The sequence below is a fragment of the Ascochyta rabiei genome, chromosome 15 (assembly GCF_004011695.2).
Source record: "Ascochyta rabiei chromosome 15, complete sequence".
Classification (NCBI taxonomy): Eukaryota; Fungi; Ascomycota; class Dothideomycetes; order Pleosporales; family Didymellaceae; genus Ascochyta; species Ascochyta rabiei.
Genome location: NC_082419.1, coordinates 738628 through 755406, shown reverse-complemented (window position 1 = coordinate 755406; position 16779 = coordinate 738628). Strand labels below are relative to the sequence as shown.

Genomic DNA, 16779 nt, shown 5'->3' with positions numbered 1-16779 from the left:
TACTATCAAGAATGGTTAGCTCGTAGCTGTTTCTGCAACGCGAGACCTCGGGCGCTCCCCCAATGTCCGACTCCGAGCCTCCGGTTTCTCGCTGACAAGCAACTTACCAAGACCATCTACCTTCCTCAATCGACTTATCTGAAGCACATTGCATGCATTGGTTCCCTCTATTGACCCAACACTCATCCTCGTCAGCTCAATTTGGCATCTCGTTCGGTCAACCCATATTGATGTGGCACGTGGTACACCTTCCGGTGGATTTGGTACTACACGCACGTGCTGATTCGCTAGTCAGAACAAGCATTCCATCCTGTCAGCACATCCCGTCGTTCAAAGAGGTGAACGTCGCAATTATCAGGCCAGCCACTCAATTGTGACCCCTCCATTTGCTTGATTCAGAAGCTGCGAACGGTGTAAAGTTAATCAGACAAGACGCAAGCAAGAGGTCCAGCAATCTTTTTCTGTCTAAGACGCAGAAAGTGCGGCAAGGAGTTGTTGAGGAAGGGTCATCCTAAGCAAAGGATCTGATAACGGCCGGTTGCATCCTCCCTTGTGTATTCACGCGACCAACAACACCTGCTAGTCCACCATAAAGTGTGTCTCAAATCCCCTCAACTTGTCGTGGATCTTTCGCACTATATCGAAGCATCCCCTATACTGCATTCCAGACGACCAAGATGCACGGACTCACTAGCATCCTTGCCTTCTTGCTCCTCGCGTTCACCGCAAATGCCGGCATCACACAAGCCAACTTCACCGGCATCGGTAACATCTATGTCCTCAAGTCGGAGAACTGGGGCACTGCATCACCGACCAAAGACAAGATCGGCTGCCTGAATGACAGCGGCAAGCTCGTCGCGACTACCGACGAAGCAGCATGTGGCATCTTCACGCGGCTCAACGACTTCCCGTACACGCTGTCGACGAAGAAGGGAAACTGCACTTTCACCGATGAGAGCCAAGAGCGCAACACAGATAGCATGTACGGCGGGAGTGATCATGCGTGGAATTGCAACGCGACAATCTTGAGCGACATCTATGACGGGCTGTACACAATTGTAAGGCTCTCACACCCCCTATACATCACGTGCTAACGTGGGCTAGGACGGCTTCCCGTATGTGTTCTTGTGCTTCGGAGATGTTGCATGCTACTATGATGCCAAGAAGGCGCCGGAGCGCAATGAGAAGCTCTCGGTGTGGCAGTATCACTGGGGATCGCAGCAGCTGGGTATCACGCCTGGACATATTCAGTTGGTCCTGATGTGGAACAAGACTGGGGGGTCGCCCAAGAGAGCCAAGGTGGCTGATATTCCGAGTCCCAGGGTGCGACTCACGGATGGCTTGCAGATACCGTTGTTGGGACAGCAGAGAAGATTGGGTTGAAGGCGATGATACTTCAAGGTTTCTTGAGTGACGAGGAGTTATTAAATATCATCTTTCTTCTTTGCAGTCCACGCTTATCGTGAGATGTCTTCGCAACCTTTCCACTGTTCGGGATATTATCCACCTACTGAACCACAACGCTTGCTTCTGCCGACTACACCATTTGCAAAGATGGTGTTGCAAAATCACAAGAAACACAGTCTCGGCACCTGTACCAAGATCAACAAAGTTTTCAGCTGAAGTACTGGACGAGACACCAACTAGTTACGAACGACTGGACCGTAATGGCCACCCTCAGTGTCTGTGAGCGCCCCGGTGGCTTTACCGACCACGCTGGCCATAAACTCGATAGAGCCACACTCGTAGGAACCGCAGGCAAAATCGGGGAGCACTTGGAGGTTGTCAATGTCGACAGGACCTTGGAAGTAGTAGTCGTTACTGTCCTCTGACATGGTACAGTCATTGGTCTGCGCAGTATGTTAGCCACGTCAATCTCCGGGAAGCGAATACAATTATTACCTTGTAGAAGATGCACGTCACGGGGACGCAAATCTGGACTGAACCGAGGCTACCACCACTAGGTTTGATTAGAGACACGCTGGCACGCTGAGAGAGAAATCGGATGTACTTACAGAATAAACAGATCGACAGTCTCGCACTTGTGCTCCTGCTTGTGCGTGACAAGCAACATGACATTGCCTGTGAAGTTACTCTGGGAGAAAAGCACGCCGACATCGCGGATGAACTCGTTGTTCACCATTCGATCGTGAGGGAATGCCAGGACTACGGAGGCCAGAAGAAGAAGGTAGGTGATGCGCAGGAAGACAGCGGTAGCGTACATACTACAGAGCAGAGGGTAAAGTGGTTGTTGAATGGGAAACGTTAAGAAAAGTTGAGCGTTGACAGAAAGTCAGGAAGGAGAGTTTTGTGGGAATATATATCTGCTGGCTCACCAAGCGCGTCGTAGAAGCGGCCGAAGTGAAGAGAATGCTGCTAAGCCCCTCTAGGGAAGGAAGCATGCAGCAGAAAAGGCTCAGGTGAAGCGCGCCCCAAGGAAGTACTGCAGGCTGACTCTATGGAACCCTTACAAACGGGTGCGCTGATTATGTCGCCAGGTCTTCATCCATTGTAGCTTCAAATAGTGAGATGTGAACACGTGAATACTGCCTTTCTTTACGCCAGTGGGAGCAGTGCAGCTCAAGACCCGCAGTTTTCGCTACAGTTATAGTCGCTTGCGTTTGCTCTGTGCACAACATTCGTCCACGCGACAGGCAGTCATCAAACCAGCCACATGACCTAGTCAAACGCTGAGGGTTCCACAGACTGATAGTCCTTTGCAATGTCAACAGCGTTACTGACCTCGATAAAATCCTCCAGCTCCTCACTTGTCGTCATCAACTTTTCTTTCACCGCTGTCACGCCCTCAGACCCGACAATGTGCCTTGCAGGTGGATTGTCATGCCCTCCAATCGCGGTGAGAGCATGGACTGTCTCAGCGATCAGCGAGCTTTTCAGTCCGGAGGGCAACGGTGCATAGAGCGAGGTGATTGTGTCGGCACTCAGCAGGTCACCCATAGTGGACTCAGCCATGGCTCCTTCGGGGCTCATCGTGGAAGTACTGTATGTAGGCGATGTCGCATCTGCAGTCTCACGTGGGTTCTCGATACTGTCGAGCCTGTCGAGGAGGCCAGAGAAGATTTCTCGAGCCAGCGGTGCCGGGTTCTCTTCTTGTAGGTACTCCCGCATCGGTGGAACTGAAGTGATCCTGTTGGTAAGCACATTGACCTCCATGTTGGCCTGAACGATAGACATTTTGACGTTGAAGGGTGCAATCTCATAGGCGAGGCTCTGATACTAGTCAGCCCATGACTGCAAAGCGCCGTGCGCAGACTCACGTCACAATAGCCCTCGATAGCCCATTGCGATGAACAGTACAGACCGAGTCCCGGAGTTCCAAGGTGGCCAGCTCCAAATGGTCAGCAGGAAAACTATGTATGGATAGGAAAGTGTCTCACTAATTCCAGTGATCACAATCATGTGGCCGTTCTTCCTTTCCCGCATCACAGGCAGTATAGCTTTGATGATGTTCACGTTAGCGAAGAAGTTGATCTCAAAGATCTCATCCACAAGGCTGATTGTTCGGCTGCTTTGCGCCAGTTCTTCGACAGTCCCAATGACGGCTACATGTTGACATGCGTCAGTTCAGCAATGTCCGATAAAAGCGATCGCATTACCTTCGCTGGCTGCGCAGAGCAAGACATCGATCCGGCCGAACGCCTCAATAGCCTCAGCAACAGCCGCTTGGCATTGGCCAACAACCCTCGCGTCCAACCCAACAACTCTTAAGCGTTCTCGCCATCTTTCGGTGTCTTTCACTACCTCAAGGAATGCTTTGAAATCCTCACACTGGCCTTCGCCCTTCTCAAACTCGACTGGCACAACGCCTGCTACCACGTAGTCGCCGTGTTCCAGAACCTGCTTCGCCAACGCAATGGCGATTGAGGACACTCCTCTCGTGATAAACCAGACGCGTGGAGCGTTGTGCGGTGGGAAGTGTGGGGACCGCGGCCGCGGCGGCTTTGCTGTGGAGGCAGACGCGTTACTCGTCATGACAGGCCAGTGTACGTTGTTGTTGTCATCGCGATTCTTCACTCATCTCTCGCATTGAACTGGTTCAGTGGAAGTCTGCTCGGTTGAGTTCACGATCTGCGGGGAGTGACTACCCAATTCCGGAACCAGCGCGCTAGTGACGCACCAACCCAAAATGACGGGGACCATTCACCTCCAAAGAAGCACCATCTTAACTATGTACGCTTTATGATCTAGAGGAGCGCTGGAGAACTTGAGCGGGACTACATTCGAGAAAACACCGTGAACCAAACTGGCTACGTCACATCAAGTCGGCATATTGAGGGGCAGTATCGAAATTTCTACAGCTTCATCGACCAAGACACTTCCCTTTCACTTCAAGCATCAAAGGTACGTCTGCCACTTCACATAGCGTCAGAATTGCCCATCTCATACTAGCCGCTCTTAAGCCCAGCCTGTTGACTTTTCGTAGCTGTCTAGCTGCTTTTCTTTCGTACTTACTCTCCTCCTGTCTTCACTACTTCGCTCGTGGGATTTTCTCTGATATTTTGGACACTGCACCCGCACAATCCGCCAACGCTCGCGGCCTTCCCAATTGCAACCTTCTTGAGATGCTTTATCAGCGCAGTACGGGCTTTGCTAATGTTGATTGGGATACAGCTCTCAAAGCTCCTGACGTCCTTCAGCATCTTATTCCAGCAGACGGTACGCTGCCTAACTGGCTGATCCAACTACGAGAAGATCGATTGTCTGCAATCTTTGAGGACTGTGATCAACACAAAGAAGCCCTTTCTCTCCGCGCCATCGACTGCAACCGTTGGGTCAAGAAGGACAACTTCCACACCAGCCACATTCGCAAACGCAAACGTAAACCAGAGGCTCGTCCACCCAAAGTTGATATGGCACGTCCAACGAATGTTGCGCAGTATCAGCGCCACTCTCTCCAGCTTATCTCCAGGGTTCTCAACATTCGTACAAATGCATCACCTTTCACTCTCATACTCGATGACCTCAACCAGCGTGCTATGCCCCTCGTCGGCGAGCTGGTACGACGGGGGTTGTCTCGCAACGTCAATGTTGTTGTGGTGTCTTTCGAAGCCACTCGGTTCCATCCTGCTGTTCGCAGCGTCCCTGCATACGGCGACGAGACAGGCGATCAAATTCTACAGCACATCCGGAAAGCATTGAGCGAAGCAAAGGAGAGCCTCGTAATCATTGACTCACTATATGAGCTACTTAGTGTCAAGAGCGTGGACATGGGCGCATTGTTTAACCTGGTCGCCGGCGAGTTCGCATCGACACTTGTCGGTGTCTATCACCAAGACACCGTTCCTGACCAAGACGCACACAAGGCGTACGCACCTCAACCGCTCGATCTCTTCAAGTACATGGCTACCACTGTGATTGCCTGCAAATCTTTCGCACACGTCCTCGCCGCGAGGGCGGCCAAAGAGCGCAGTCTCCCCGAGCCGACGCACGGTCTGCTTCAGAGTGCAGAAGGTATCGTACAGTGTCTCGATGCCAACGATCACCGCGGCATCGTAATAGAAGCAGAGTTCCGCCGCAAGTCCGGGCGCCCCGAAAGTGAAACCTACTTCCTGCGCGCGGCTCGACGATCCGACTACAACGCGCCCGTGTCTGGCATGGCGTTCGGCACACTGCGCCACGAGTTTGTCACGCTGCTTGATCAGGTCCCTGCCTACAGCAGCAATGAAGTCACTGGTCTTGTCAATGCTGCGGCTAACGAGATGGAGTCAACCTTCAATCTTGGCCTCACAGATAAGCAGAAGCAGGCGCGTGAAGGTGTGGTGCTCCCTTACTTCGATGCGCAGAAGGGCGAGGGCGCTGGCGAGGGCGGTCGCATTTTATATGACATGGGTGAGGAGGACGACTTCGACGAGGAAGAAGATGAGATCTGAGTTTGAGGACCTAGACTGCTACTGCTTGGGGCTGGTGACTATTGACACGATTAGGAGGGAGTGCTTCATGATATACCCTGCATCTGGAGGAGTTCGATAGACCGAAATCTTACTGTCAGTGATGTGATCGAAGTGTGTCTGTCAAGGCAGAGGGGGTTCCTCTGCACTTAATTAGAACACGATAAATGTTGATTACAGACGCATTGTTCTACCCTTCAAGTAGTTGCCTGGAATCATCTCTCTAAGGGCTCAATTTTGACTCCTATACAATCTCTCATTAGACCTCTTACCCGTACTTCTACCCAAAGAAGCCTGGCATACCTCTTCTTCAGGAGTTTATGCATTATACGGAGCACCGACCCGTTCGGTGTACTGAGAACCGACTACATTCCATGGGGCCAAAGAGATGCGTCTTGGCTCAGTGATCGATTCTTCAGCGAACTTTCCGCATATAGTAAGTTCAACCTAGCGTCCGCTCCTGCATCACTCTCAGAACATTTACTTGCCGCGACGCACTCCATACGCGTAACAACCCACACAATGTCAGATAGCGAAAGACCACGCGATCAAGCGCGCGATCGCGACAGCCGGCGCGAACCGAGAGGAGGCCGCGACCATGACAACGAGCGAGGCAACATGGTCAGCGAGCGCCGCAACCGGTCACGAAGTCCACGACAAGAACGGGGTGGCCGAAGAGATGGAGGACGCTACCGCTCCCGCTCACCTTTTCGAAGAGACGAGCGCGATCGAGAAGGTGGCCGTGGTGGCAGAGGACGAGGCGACCGCAGCGACCGCGGACGCAACGAGGACAGAGGACCTCCCAAAGGCCCACGAAGCGGTCCTGGCCCGCGCCAGCCCCCATCCAACACGTCACGGCCACCTCTCAAAACCATCAAACCCGACCCCTTCGAGGACGAGGAGCCCAAGGATGTAGTGATGAAGGAGGAGCGCGTCAAGCCGGAGGGCATGGACGACGAGACGTGGGAGATGGCGCAGGTGATGGGATTCGCAGGATTCAAGAGCACGAAAAACACAAAGGTGCCAGGAAATGACAAGAACTTTGGGATCAGGAGAGATAAGCAGATGGAGGCTAGGCAGTACATGAACAGGCAGGGTGGCTTCAACAGGCCTTTGAGTCCTGGTAGAGGTTAGAGTACCCCCAAGGAACGGAAGAGGCGCCTTGAGAGAAGAAGCAATGATGGCAACACTTGTACACAGGCAGCGAAGCCTGACATTCAGCAACTCCGGCAACGAATCCGGTGCCGCATCCCACGAGACAGCGTTTGGGCACGTCAGGCTGCAAAGGCACGGCGGGCTCCGGTTATCAGACAGCAGCTACGGTGGCCTCGTGTAGCAGAGCAGGCTTTCTGGTATGGCGCTTATCCTTCTTGCATCTTCTACACAAGCTTACACTCTTGCTGGCTGTATCAACAGATGACTGCATCGAGAAGTGTGGGGCTCTGAGAGGGAACCCTGGTACTGCTGTAACCATACCAAAAGCTTGCAGTTAAGAGAAATGATATCCCAGTCCCATTCCTGATCCAAGTTGATCGAATGACCATACTAGTGCAATGCGATGAGCGCGTTTTTGGACCCACCTCACCTTCCGCTTGCAGCCAATCAAAAGAACCGAACTCCGCGACGTATGCATATGCGCTCCCGCCATTCATCTAAAGCTCATGCGAGGCTTCATTCCTTACCTCTAGATAGCAGGTGGTACAGACATGCCACGCAACTCTAGACACGGCAGCCTCTGGACAGGCCTTACATGTTTGCTCACTCTTCAATCGCAATTGCCTGTTGCGAGCGCGCAGGTCGCTGAGATCGAAAAGGCCAGCAATGACAGCTTGCTCTGGGGCCCGTACAGGCCGAACCTGTACTTTGGCGTCCGGCCACGCATACCAAAGAGTTTGATGGGCGGTCTGCTGTGGACGAGAGTGGAGGATTACCAGACGGTACAGAACAGTGAGTGCCAGGCTGCATTGACCTGGCGTCAGCTACGGCGCAGCTTCAGGATATGCATCGATGGATGCAGGATGCGCACTTGCTAACTCGGCGCAGCATTCCGACACACGTGTGAACAGCACGAGCTCGATGGCTACGGCTGGGATGAATACGACGTCCGCAGCGGTGGCCGCCAGACGATCCACGACCCTGCCAACCGCATCGATATCACCACCGAGTTCGTAAAATTCCCCGGTGGAGAGCACGGCGGCAGCTGGGGCGCCAGGATCAAGGGCACACCGCGCGAGGATGCATCGCCCGACCTGACCACAACCGTCATCTGGTACAACACCCTCGAGGGCCTCGGCAGCTTGGAGGTCGAGGATCCGAACAGAGACGAGACTGGCATCCCTGGCGACGTCGTCTTCAAGGGCCAGACCGCAGAGCTAGGCGATTTCGAGTTGAGGGTCACTGAGGGCAAAGGAGCACACCCGCACTTCGACCACCCCAGCTACGACGAGAAGCCGCTGGACAGGACGCTGGTGCACAGTGGACAGGTGCCCGACGACGCGTTGTGGCAGATCAAGGCCGTTCTCTTCGCCCACATGAAGAGCCAGATCGATGAACTGGTACCCAAGTACGGCCAAGAGAACCCGCCTCCACCTGCGCAGGTCTACACCATCCAGCACCAGCCGGGAGCTGGCAACATCCACATGGTCCAGAAGGTGTTCGATGGCGCCTTCGAGTTCGACATCATCTTCTCGTCTGGCTCTGCGCCTGCCAAGATTACCGCCGACGACATGACCGAGCAGATCAAGTCTGTTACCTCAGGCTTCGCGACCCGCTTCACCGACATCTTCAAGCCGCAAGCCCCGTTTCTGAAGGAACGCTACACTGAATTCTCCAAGTCGCTGTTCTCGAACTTGATCGGTGGCATTGGCTACTTCTATGGCGACTCTCGTGTTGACCGCTCGTACGACGAGGCTTACGAGGAAGACAACGAAGGATTCTGGGAAGATGCTGCTGAAGCACGTGGCAGAAACGAGGCTCAGAGTGTTGGACCGAACGAACTATTCACCAGCATCCCCTCTCGACCATTCTTTCCTCGCGGCTTCCTTTGGGACGAAGGCTTCCATCTGCTTCCTGTCATCGACTGGGATGTTGATACCACACTTGACATCATCAAGAGCTGGTTCAAGCTCATGGACGAGGACGGCTGGATTGGTCGTGAGCAAATCCTTGGACCTGAGGCTCGCAGCAAAGTACCTGCAGAGTTCCAGGTGCAGTATCCTCACTACGCAAACCCCCCAACCTTGTTCATGGTCATCAACTCCTTCCTCGACAAGCTCGATGCGCAGAAGACCGACTCAGACAACAAGAAGCTACTGCATGAGAAATCTTACTACATGCACCTTGCGAACCGCGAGGCCGCACTGCAGTACCTCCGCGAGTTGTACCCACTCCTCAAGCGCCACTACTTCTGGTTCCGTAAGACACAGGCAGGCGACATTAAGAGCTATGATCGCGAGGCCTTCTCCTCCAAGGAAGGCTACCGTTGGAGGGGACGCACACCGCAGCATATCCTGACCTCTGGTCTTGACGACTACCCTCGCGCTCAGCCACCGCACCCTGGTGAGCTGCACGTCGATCTCATCAGCTGGATGGGTATGATGACGCGCGCTATCAAGCGTGTTGCGATTTATCTCGACGAAGAGGATGATGCGGCTGAGTTCGCAAAGTACGACGAGGCTATCGTTCGCAATATTGACGACCTACACTGGTCCAGCAAGGAGAAGGCCTACTGCGATGCTACTATCGACGATTACGAGGAGAACGCACATGTATGCCACAAGGGCTACGTCTCTCTCTTCCCCTTCTTGACTGGTCTTGTCGACAAGGACAGCAAGCACCTTGGCGCCATTCTGGACTTGATTGGCGACGAGGACCACCTGTGGTCTGAGTATGGTCTCAGGAGTCTGAGCAAGAGCGACGAGCTGTATCACACTGGCGAGGACTACTGGCGTGGCCCGATCTGGATGAACATGAACTACTTAGCTGTGCAGCGCCTTTTGGTAAGTCTTGCCATCCTCTCACTGACTCATCATTTTTAACACTCGCAGAATGTTGCACAGGCAAAGGGACCGCACCAGAAGCGCGCAAAGCAGCTATACACAGACCTCCGCAAGAACCTCGTCAACACCGTTTACGAGAGCTGGAAGGAGACAGGCTTTGCCTGGGAGCAGTACAACCCGGAGACGGGCAAGGGACAGAGGACCCAGCATTTCACTGGCTGGACGAGCTTGGTTGTCAAGATCATGGCCATGCCGGACTTGAGCGGAGAGACCGTCAGGGACGAGTTGTAAATACACAAGATGGACGGGGAAGGAGAGAGAACGCTGGTGATACGTGGGTTATGTACAGTGGACAAAAGCTAGAAGCGTACAGCATAGGAAGTAGTAGAATGTTAGGTGCATTATAATGTAGACAACAACAAATTCTGGTTCGGAAACAACTTAAGCTAGTACCTCCTTATAGTTCTCAGGCTTTCTGTTCCGCCTGGGTCGTGTTGGCGGCACGACGTTCTCCTTCTCCTCTCCCACCCCTTTCTCCATCTCTATATCGTCATCGTCATCGTCATCGTCATTGTGATCATCATCCCCCTCCTTCTTCTTGCTCTTCTTCTTCTTCTTCTTCTTCTTCTTGCTCTTCTTCTCGTTGCCCTTGGGCTTCTTGTTCTTGCCGTTGGCATTTTCAGCCAACGGCGCCGACTTTTGTTTGCGCTTTCGCGCCGGGACCGCAGCTTCGTCCTCAGACTCGATTGTCTCTATATTTGGTCAGTGAGATACTTGCGTTATCATTACCTGATAGAACTGGCAAAACGAAGATGGCAGGGCTGTATTCCCTATACGCTGAGAGTATGCATCCAGATGAAAGGTAAAGGGCCTCGAAAGGTCGTGCTATTATCGAGACAGTCCATCAACTATGACACCACAACGACAAGGATGGTAGAACACAGACTCGCAAATTTCTTGAACTCCATTGAAAAACTGAAAGCGCACGAGTGTTGAGACATGTATGGGAAGACCAGTGATAATCTAGGTACTTACGGATCTCTTTCGGCAGAGGCTCAGGTTCAGCCTCGGCCTCCTCTTCTTCCTCAATGGGCGCGGGAACTAGATGCACGTCAGTATAAATCGTCTAGTGATGGGTACAACAATAATATGATACGTACAGTAGTCATCTTGCCCTTCTATATACGCAACACTTGTTAGCAACCTCGTACAGGTAATGTGTTAAGGCTGATCATGGAAAGTTGAATGGAGTTCTCGGATCTTCAGCCATCCGGTACTCGTTTCATTGGTGAAGTGCTAGTGTGTGCGTGCGTGTGCGAGTGCTTATGTGAGTGAGTGCGTATGTTAATGAGTGCGTGTGTGAGTGAGTGCGTATGTTAGTGAGTGCGTGTGTGAGTGGGTGCGTGTTTGAGTGCGTATGTAAGTACGTACATATGTAAGTAAATACGAGCGCAAGTACTCAGCAAACAGGATAACATCGAACGATTCGTGTGAATAGGAATATAGAGAATTGCTAGTTTACCAAAGAACGGATCGTCACCATCGGGCGTCATGCCCGACGTTTCGGCCCAGGCCGTCAGGTCGACGCCTGGCGTCGTGGTCGCAGAAAAGTTTGAACTACGAGATAGTTAGTCAGTTACGAGCTTTGTGTGCATTATTTATTGCAAAATCGCTTACTTTATGTCGATTCTGACAACATGAAGTGAGTGATTAAAGCGTTGAGATATGGAGCTTCCTTCCCACGTGTTGCGCTAGTTCAGATGGAAGGCACGATTGAGGGAGGCACGATGGTAAACACCGAAGGGAATTACTGGTGCAGGGTTCAGACACATTCAAAATAACACATCCATCTGTTTCCTCGAAGATCTGATCTATGGAGTCTATGCATAAAGCCTGTGATGCAGTGGCCCAGCGTCCAGGACCTCCATTTGGAGAAAGCTGGGCCATCATCAGCACCATCGTGAACGGCGCTTTATTTCTAAGGCCAACAGCGATCTTGGCAAGTATCATCTCGTACCGAATGAATCTGCCTCAATCTAGAACCACTTTTTTTTTTTTTAGATATGGATTAAGATCCCAAGATCGGCAGAAGGTACGGTACGGGAGGCTAACCGGCTGGGTGGGTGGCTGTAAGAGGAAGGGACGACGCAGTTGTAGCAGAACACTCGCAGACGAGGCAAAAGATTAGAGACACCAGTGATGGTTCGAGACTCATATACCAAAACAGCTGGTGCAATACCTGAATTACAAGCGAACATTCTTCGTTGAGGTGAAGGGCATGGAACTACAATTCTCTGGTCAGATGTCAGCTTGTGCAAGAAACCTCGACATAGAGCAATCCCTTCCTCTAAAGTTTCAAACATGCCTCTGGTGCCATCAACTTCCTTTACTAACTTTGGGACAGAGAGGGTCTTTGGATCTTTCTAGTCGCGTGGTTCATATCCTCGCTCATCAAAACGAGAGCGCCCAGGGAAGTCAAGAACGAAACTGTTCCGTCGAGGTGTTTTATTGGATTCCGTCTTCTGATAATATGGGGCACTTGCGCTTGCAACGTTGGAATAGGTACGTTCTACGATTGACTGGCAGATCGCCTTTGCTGAGCCATACTTTGGACTGACGTATCCTGGGTTGCACTTGAATATACAGCAGACAGCATGAGACCTCTGGTCGACTCATGCGATGGTATTTGACATTTGCAAAGAGTTCTATCACGAGGTTCCAAAATCTTGCTGCTATTCGTGTGTACTGTCCCGCATGTAACCTTGGTCCTGGTATGACAAGTGGTTGCTCGCCCGAAAGACATCAACCATGGCCACTATAGCTATAGCTCCCAAGGAGGTAGCCATCTGTGTTGAGGGCACTTGAGCTTGCATTCGCATATTTCGGCTGTTATGATTGTTTTGGTTCGACAGGCCTGCATAACCAAGATCCAAGAACATGCCTGTGTGTCGTAAACTTGCCGCGCTTAGAACACAACGATACGGTGGACTGCGAAAAGCTCTCGGTGGCAGGCACATCGTGCTCTCGTCTCTGAACACCGGGTCACATGTTCGATTCAATGCCATACTTGGCAGCCAAATACGGAGCCTGTTGAAGATACCCGTGATGAATCTCGTTGACGTTTGTAGTGTCGTAAATTCCTGGGTTGCTCTTCTCGTTGCGGAGCTCTCGAAGCTCCCATTGCCACGGAATTATTTTCCATCGTCTCCCACCGTCTCTTGTTTCATGTATTCGCCATCATACCCGCTGTGATGGATACAATTACCGTGATCTGAGAGTGCATCTTCACCTGTCCATGCTTCTAACGCTCGCACACTGTCTTTGAATATGTTATATCGGATCGAACAGGTTGGCCGGCTTTATTTCTTTGTCAGGTTACAGCCGGCCAACCAAAACTTCGTTAAATCAAGTCTACAAAAGGGATAGAAACGAACATCGAAGTCGTTTCTCTCCGGATAGCGCGTGCAATATACTGTCTTTCGAACAAGATGCGATGTCCCAACAGAAGCACAAGTCCAAGAATCTGAGGAGGGCAAGGACAAGGACTTCACAGCTCTCCAAATTGATTACTGTGTGGCGGGATGGAAGATTGTCAGACACTTCGTCCACCGCGACTCTTTTGAAGACGTCGAGAGTCGTTGGAAGATTCTGAAGCTGGCGAAGGCTATGATGAATGACCTTTGCCATGCGGAGGAGTGTCTGTTTAGAGTCAGAATAGTATGTTAATGAGATGATGAGATCACCCAATGTCAATTGTTAAAGGAAGAACGTCGGTACAAAAAGTGATCCGTTTTCAGAATAAGGCATATGTACTTGTTGTTCCAGGTACTGCGGCTGAGGATGATCTCACCCCTTCCTTTCCCCCAAAAAAACCGTAAACATATTGGAAAACACAAGTCAAGATCACCGTCGCATCTGTCCGTGGTCGCCGCAGCGTATCCACATGATTTCGAGTATGCCCAGAGAGCAGTACATGACAGCCGGGGTATAATCATAGAAAAGCAGTAACTGGGGGCAAAATTATACCTATCTAGCTGTCACCAGCAGTAAGCGGAGTAATTGGCTCGAATGAACCCGAAACCGATTGAGTCTCGTTCAAAACTGCTGCTGTCTTGTTATTGTGAATGCCTGCAGTGACGTTAACACAGAAGTTACGATATCGAGAACAGCGAGCGTTTAGTCTGGCTCACAAATAAAAACTCACCAAGAGAGCCCGCATTAGCAGTGTGGGCTTCGAACACCTAGTGTTCCCCCTCTTCGTCTTCATCTGCAGCTTCTTCCGTGGAAATTGGTACATCACTTGGATCCTCCTCGTTCTTCACTGACGAATCCAGCTCGATAAGTCGGTTCCTGAAGGGCTGAACCTCTCCCACAGTGGTCGGAAGGGGCTGAAGACACAAAGCAGAGAACACGATGTCATGGTAAGCGATATCTTCAGCAGTCACGCCTTGGATATGTTTCGAATCTGTGCCTACGTTTCCGGCACTCTTGAAAGTAGTAGGATCCCTGATGCCGCTATGCAACGTCCATGTACAGCAAGGGCGGCCCAAGGCGTGACAGACCTGACAGACATTCGAAGTTCCGACTCTTCTGCATCCCGACTGGAATACCCCGTTGTTGAAGGCGTCGAAGGGAAGCAAAGTGCATACATCGCATCGCGTCCGTGTGGTGGGCCCGTTGAATTTACCAAACTGGCCATTCACGTTCTCCAGCTTCAAGCGATCCGCTTTGAGCTGCGTGATTATGGTGGTTGACGGTTTCATTGCACCAAACTTCATGACCAGTTTCTCTACCTGAGACTAGATTGAAATCGTCTGCTTGTGTAGGTCATAATAGACCTGAAGAACATAGACATCACTCCTCAAACAGGGTATCCAGTCATAGGAATGGTTCGGAGGCGCATTGAAAAGCCACTGCAGGAAGGCGATAGCTTTGGCGTAGGCCTGCAATGCCCCAGGCTGTTTGGTGTCTGCATATCTGAACGTCCAGAAAGTATGGACGTATCGGTATCTCCATTTACCAGAACCTTGGGGAAATTTCCATTCGATCCGGACTGCGAAAGAGCGTGCTTGATCCCAGTTCTCGAATGGACCTACCTCCGAAAGGCGTGACCATGCATTGGGATGAGGACTTCCATCCTTGCAAACCTCAACCACAAGGTAGTACGGAACGCCAGTAAGCGGTATCTTTGTACCATCTCTACCGTCGTCCGTGATGGAAAACACGACGGCTTTCTTTGCAACACCGCCGCTGGTCTTTTTCTTGGACCAAAGAGGCCAAGTGCGTTGGGTCGTTCCATTGGTGTGAGGTTTGTTGTTGTGATTTGACACCTTCGCTTTGGCGCTGCGAAAGAATGCCATGGGAGTCGAGCATCCAGTCCGCTGATATTTGATCCTCGTATCGGTGCGAATCAATAGGAGGTGTTCCGGAGAAACTGTCCACTCTTGTAGAGGTGATTCGAAGTTCGCCCCCTCAACCCCATCGAATTGTGCCCGGCTAAGAATCCGGCGCCATCCAGTCTGCTCAAACACGAGCCGAGCGACCTCAGAGAAGTAGTTGGCATGCTCCATGGCGGCAAGACAAGAAGAGGCGTTCCCTTTGTTTACTTTGTCGGACAAGAGAAAACGACGGTATGAGCCGAAAAGACACACGAATATCTGCTCGACCAGATATGCGAAATTCTCAATGTACTGATCTGCAATGATGCAGACTGCACACATGCCCAGGCGTTCCGAGTTCCGGGTGAGTTCACCATACTTTGTCGCCGTATATCGGTGATTGGACCAACGTTCACGGAAGTCCACAGTCTTGCCGACATAGAGGTATTGCGTCTGTTTCTTCCAATAGGATATTGTATTGTTCGAATCATGCACTCTGATGTAAACACCACCAATACCTCGTTCATAATTGTCGTCGATTGTGTGAGTGGCGGTATCGAGAAGTCTCTGGCTTCCGAGGTTCGGCTCTTCCAGAACGCCACTGACTCCTGCATCTTGGATACCTTTGGTAATGATTCTTGAGATAGCATCTATGCTCATCTTCTTGACAAGAGATTCAAGCTTCGTGCCCACGAATGGTGCCGGCGAGGAGTGGAAAGCAGTGATGAGCGCCGTGATTGTACGTCCCAGCAGACTTGTGTCAGTAGCAGGGCTTTGCGTCCATGTCATAGTGTCGAATTGAAGCTTTTGGAGCTCGAGTTTGACCGGCCAGTTCTTGATGTCAGGCCTTCAAGGCTCGCCCTTTGTGACACAGTCTGCAAGTACCCACTGATTCGTGACCCAGACGTACGTTTTCGTCTTGAGGTCAAGATACCAATAGGGCGTGACACCTTCGATGAAGATCTTGACCTTCAGAACCTTGCCTTGCTTCGGAATGTCGAAGGCCTTCTCCTCTATCAAGCTACCCTGCATGCCTTTCTCGAGTCGTGTCCTTGTTGAGTCGACTTTGAAATCTCGATTGATCGTGCAGCCGAATTGGGTGGGATTGCGGGTGTGCGGACCATTGCGCGGAATGTCAGCACCACTATCAATCCAGGTGGCGAGGTTTTCGAGAGGGATACCGGCGGTGATATGAGGACTGTCCCCATCTGGGAGGTACGGCATGATGAGTCTGATACTCGGCGACGGTCAGCAATTGATCCGAATGATCTGAGAGCTGAGCATAAGTAGCCTACCTGACTGCTGAGCCCAGTCTAAGAGCACGTCGTGTCGTCAAACAACGTAGTGAGAGGTGGAGTTGGCTGTCTGTAGTGCGCTGATACTGTAATCAAAGGGACCGGCGGGAAGAGAAGGAAAGGTGGAGGTAAAGAACAAACGAAGAAGGAAATAGAACGGAACGACGGATTTGAAGGCTTATACCCACACCGCCGACCC

At 51.6% G+C, this 16779-nt stretch overlaps 7 protein-coding genes across 7 annotated transcripts, besides 2 other annotated features; 4 read left to right on the top strand and 3 right to left on the bottom strand.

Annotated features, from left to right (window-relative positions):
• Positions 1-677: 677 nt before the first annotated feature.
• EKO05_0008710 (uncharacterized protein) lies at positions 678-1383 on the top strand (the record flags this gene model as incomplete). The annotated part of the gene is made up of 2 exons (XM_038941644.1): positions 678-1058; positions 1105-1383. The coding sequence occupies 2 exons, from the start codon at positions 678-680 to the stop codon at positions 1381-1383; spliced, it is 660 nt and encodes a 219-aa protein (XP_038796249.1).
• Positions 1384-1643: 260 nt separating this feature from the next.
• Positions 1644-2224, bottom strand: EKO05_0008709 (uncharacterized protein; the record flags this gene model as incomplete). Its single annotated transcript, XM_038941613.1, has 3 exons — positions 1644-1850; positions 1903-1960; positions 2016-2224. The coding sequence occupies 3 exons, from the start codon at positions 2222-2224 to the stop codon at positions 1644-1646; spliced, it is 474 nt and encodes a 157-aa protein (XP_038796248.1).
• A 455-nt stretch (positions 2225-2679) lies between these two features.
• Positions 2680-3993, bottom strand: EKO05_0008708 (uncharacterized protein; the record flags this gene model as incomplete). The annotated part of the gene is made up of 4 exons (XM_038941703.1): positions 2680-3231; positions 3279-3349; positions 3399-3563; positions 3618-3993. 4 exons carry the CDS (start codon positions 3991-3993, stop codon positions 2680-2682), a joined length of 1164 nt encoding a protein of 387 aa, XP_038796247.1.
• Positions 3994-4583: 590 nt separating this feature from the next.
• On the top strand, positions 4584-5891 carry EKO05_0008707 (uncharacterized protein; the record flags this gene model as incomplete). Its single annotated transcript, XM_038946606.1, has 1 exon — positions 4584-5891. One exon carries the CDS (start codon positions 4584-4586, stop codon positions 5889-5891), a length of 1308 nt encoding a protein of 435 aa, XP_038796246.1.
• Positions 5892-6431: 540 nt separating this feature from the next.
• EKO05_0008706 (uncharacterized protein) lies at positions 6432-7043 on the top strand (the record flags this gene model as incomplete). The annotated part of the gene is made up of 1 exon (XM_038946605.1): positions 6432-7043. The coding sequence occupies one exon, from the start codon at positions 6432-6434 to the stop codon at positions 7041-7043; it is 612 nt and encodes a 203-aa protein (XP_038796245.1).
• A 572-nt stretch (positions 7044-7615) lies between these two features.
• EKO05_0008705 (Mannosyl-oligosaccharide glucosidase) lies at positions 7616-10198 on the top strand (the record flags this gene model as incomplete). The annotated part of the gene is made up of 3 exons (XM_038941777.1): positions 7616-7856; positions 7953-9907; positions 9956-10198. The coding sequence occupies 3 exons, from the start codon at positions 7616-7618 to the stop codon at positions 10196-10198; spliced, it is 2439 nt and encodes an 812-aa protein (XP_038796244.1).
• A 255-nt stretch (positions 10199-10453) lies between these two features.
• Positions 10454-10479: a tandem repeat.
• An 839-nt stretch (positions 10480-11318) lies between these two features.
• Positions 11319-11366: a tandem repeat.
• A 3340-nt stretch (positions 11367-14706) lies between these two features.
• On the bottom strand, positions 14707-16074 carry EKO05_0008704 (uncharacterized protein; the record flags this gene model as incomplete). The annotated part of the gene is made up of 1 exon (XM_038941542.2): positions 14707-16074. One exon carries the CDS (start codon positions 16072-16074, stop codon positions 14707-14709), a length of 1368 nt encoding a protein of 455 aa, XP_038796242.2.
• Positions 16075-16779: the final 705 nt, after the last annotated feature.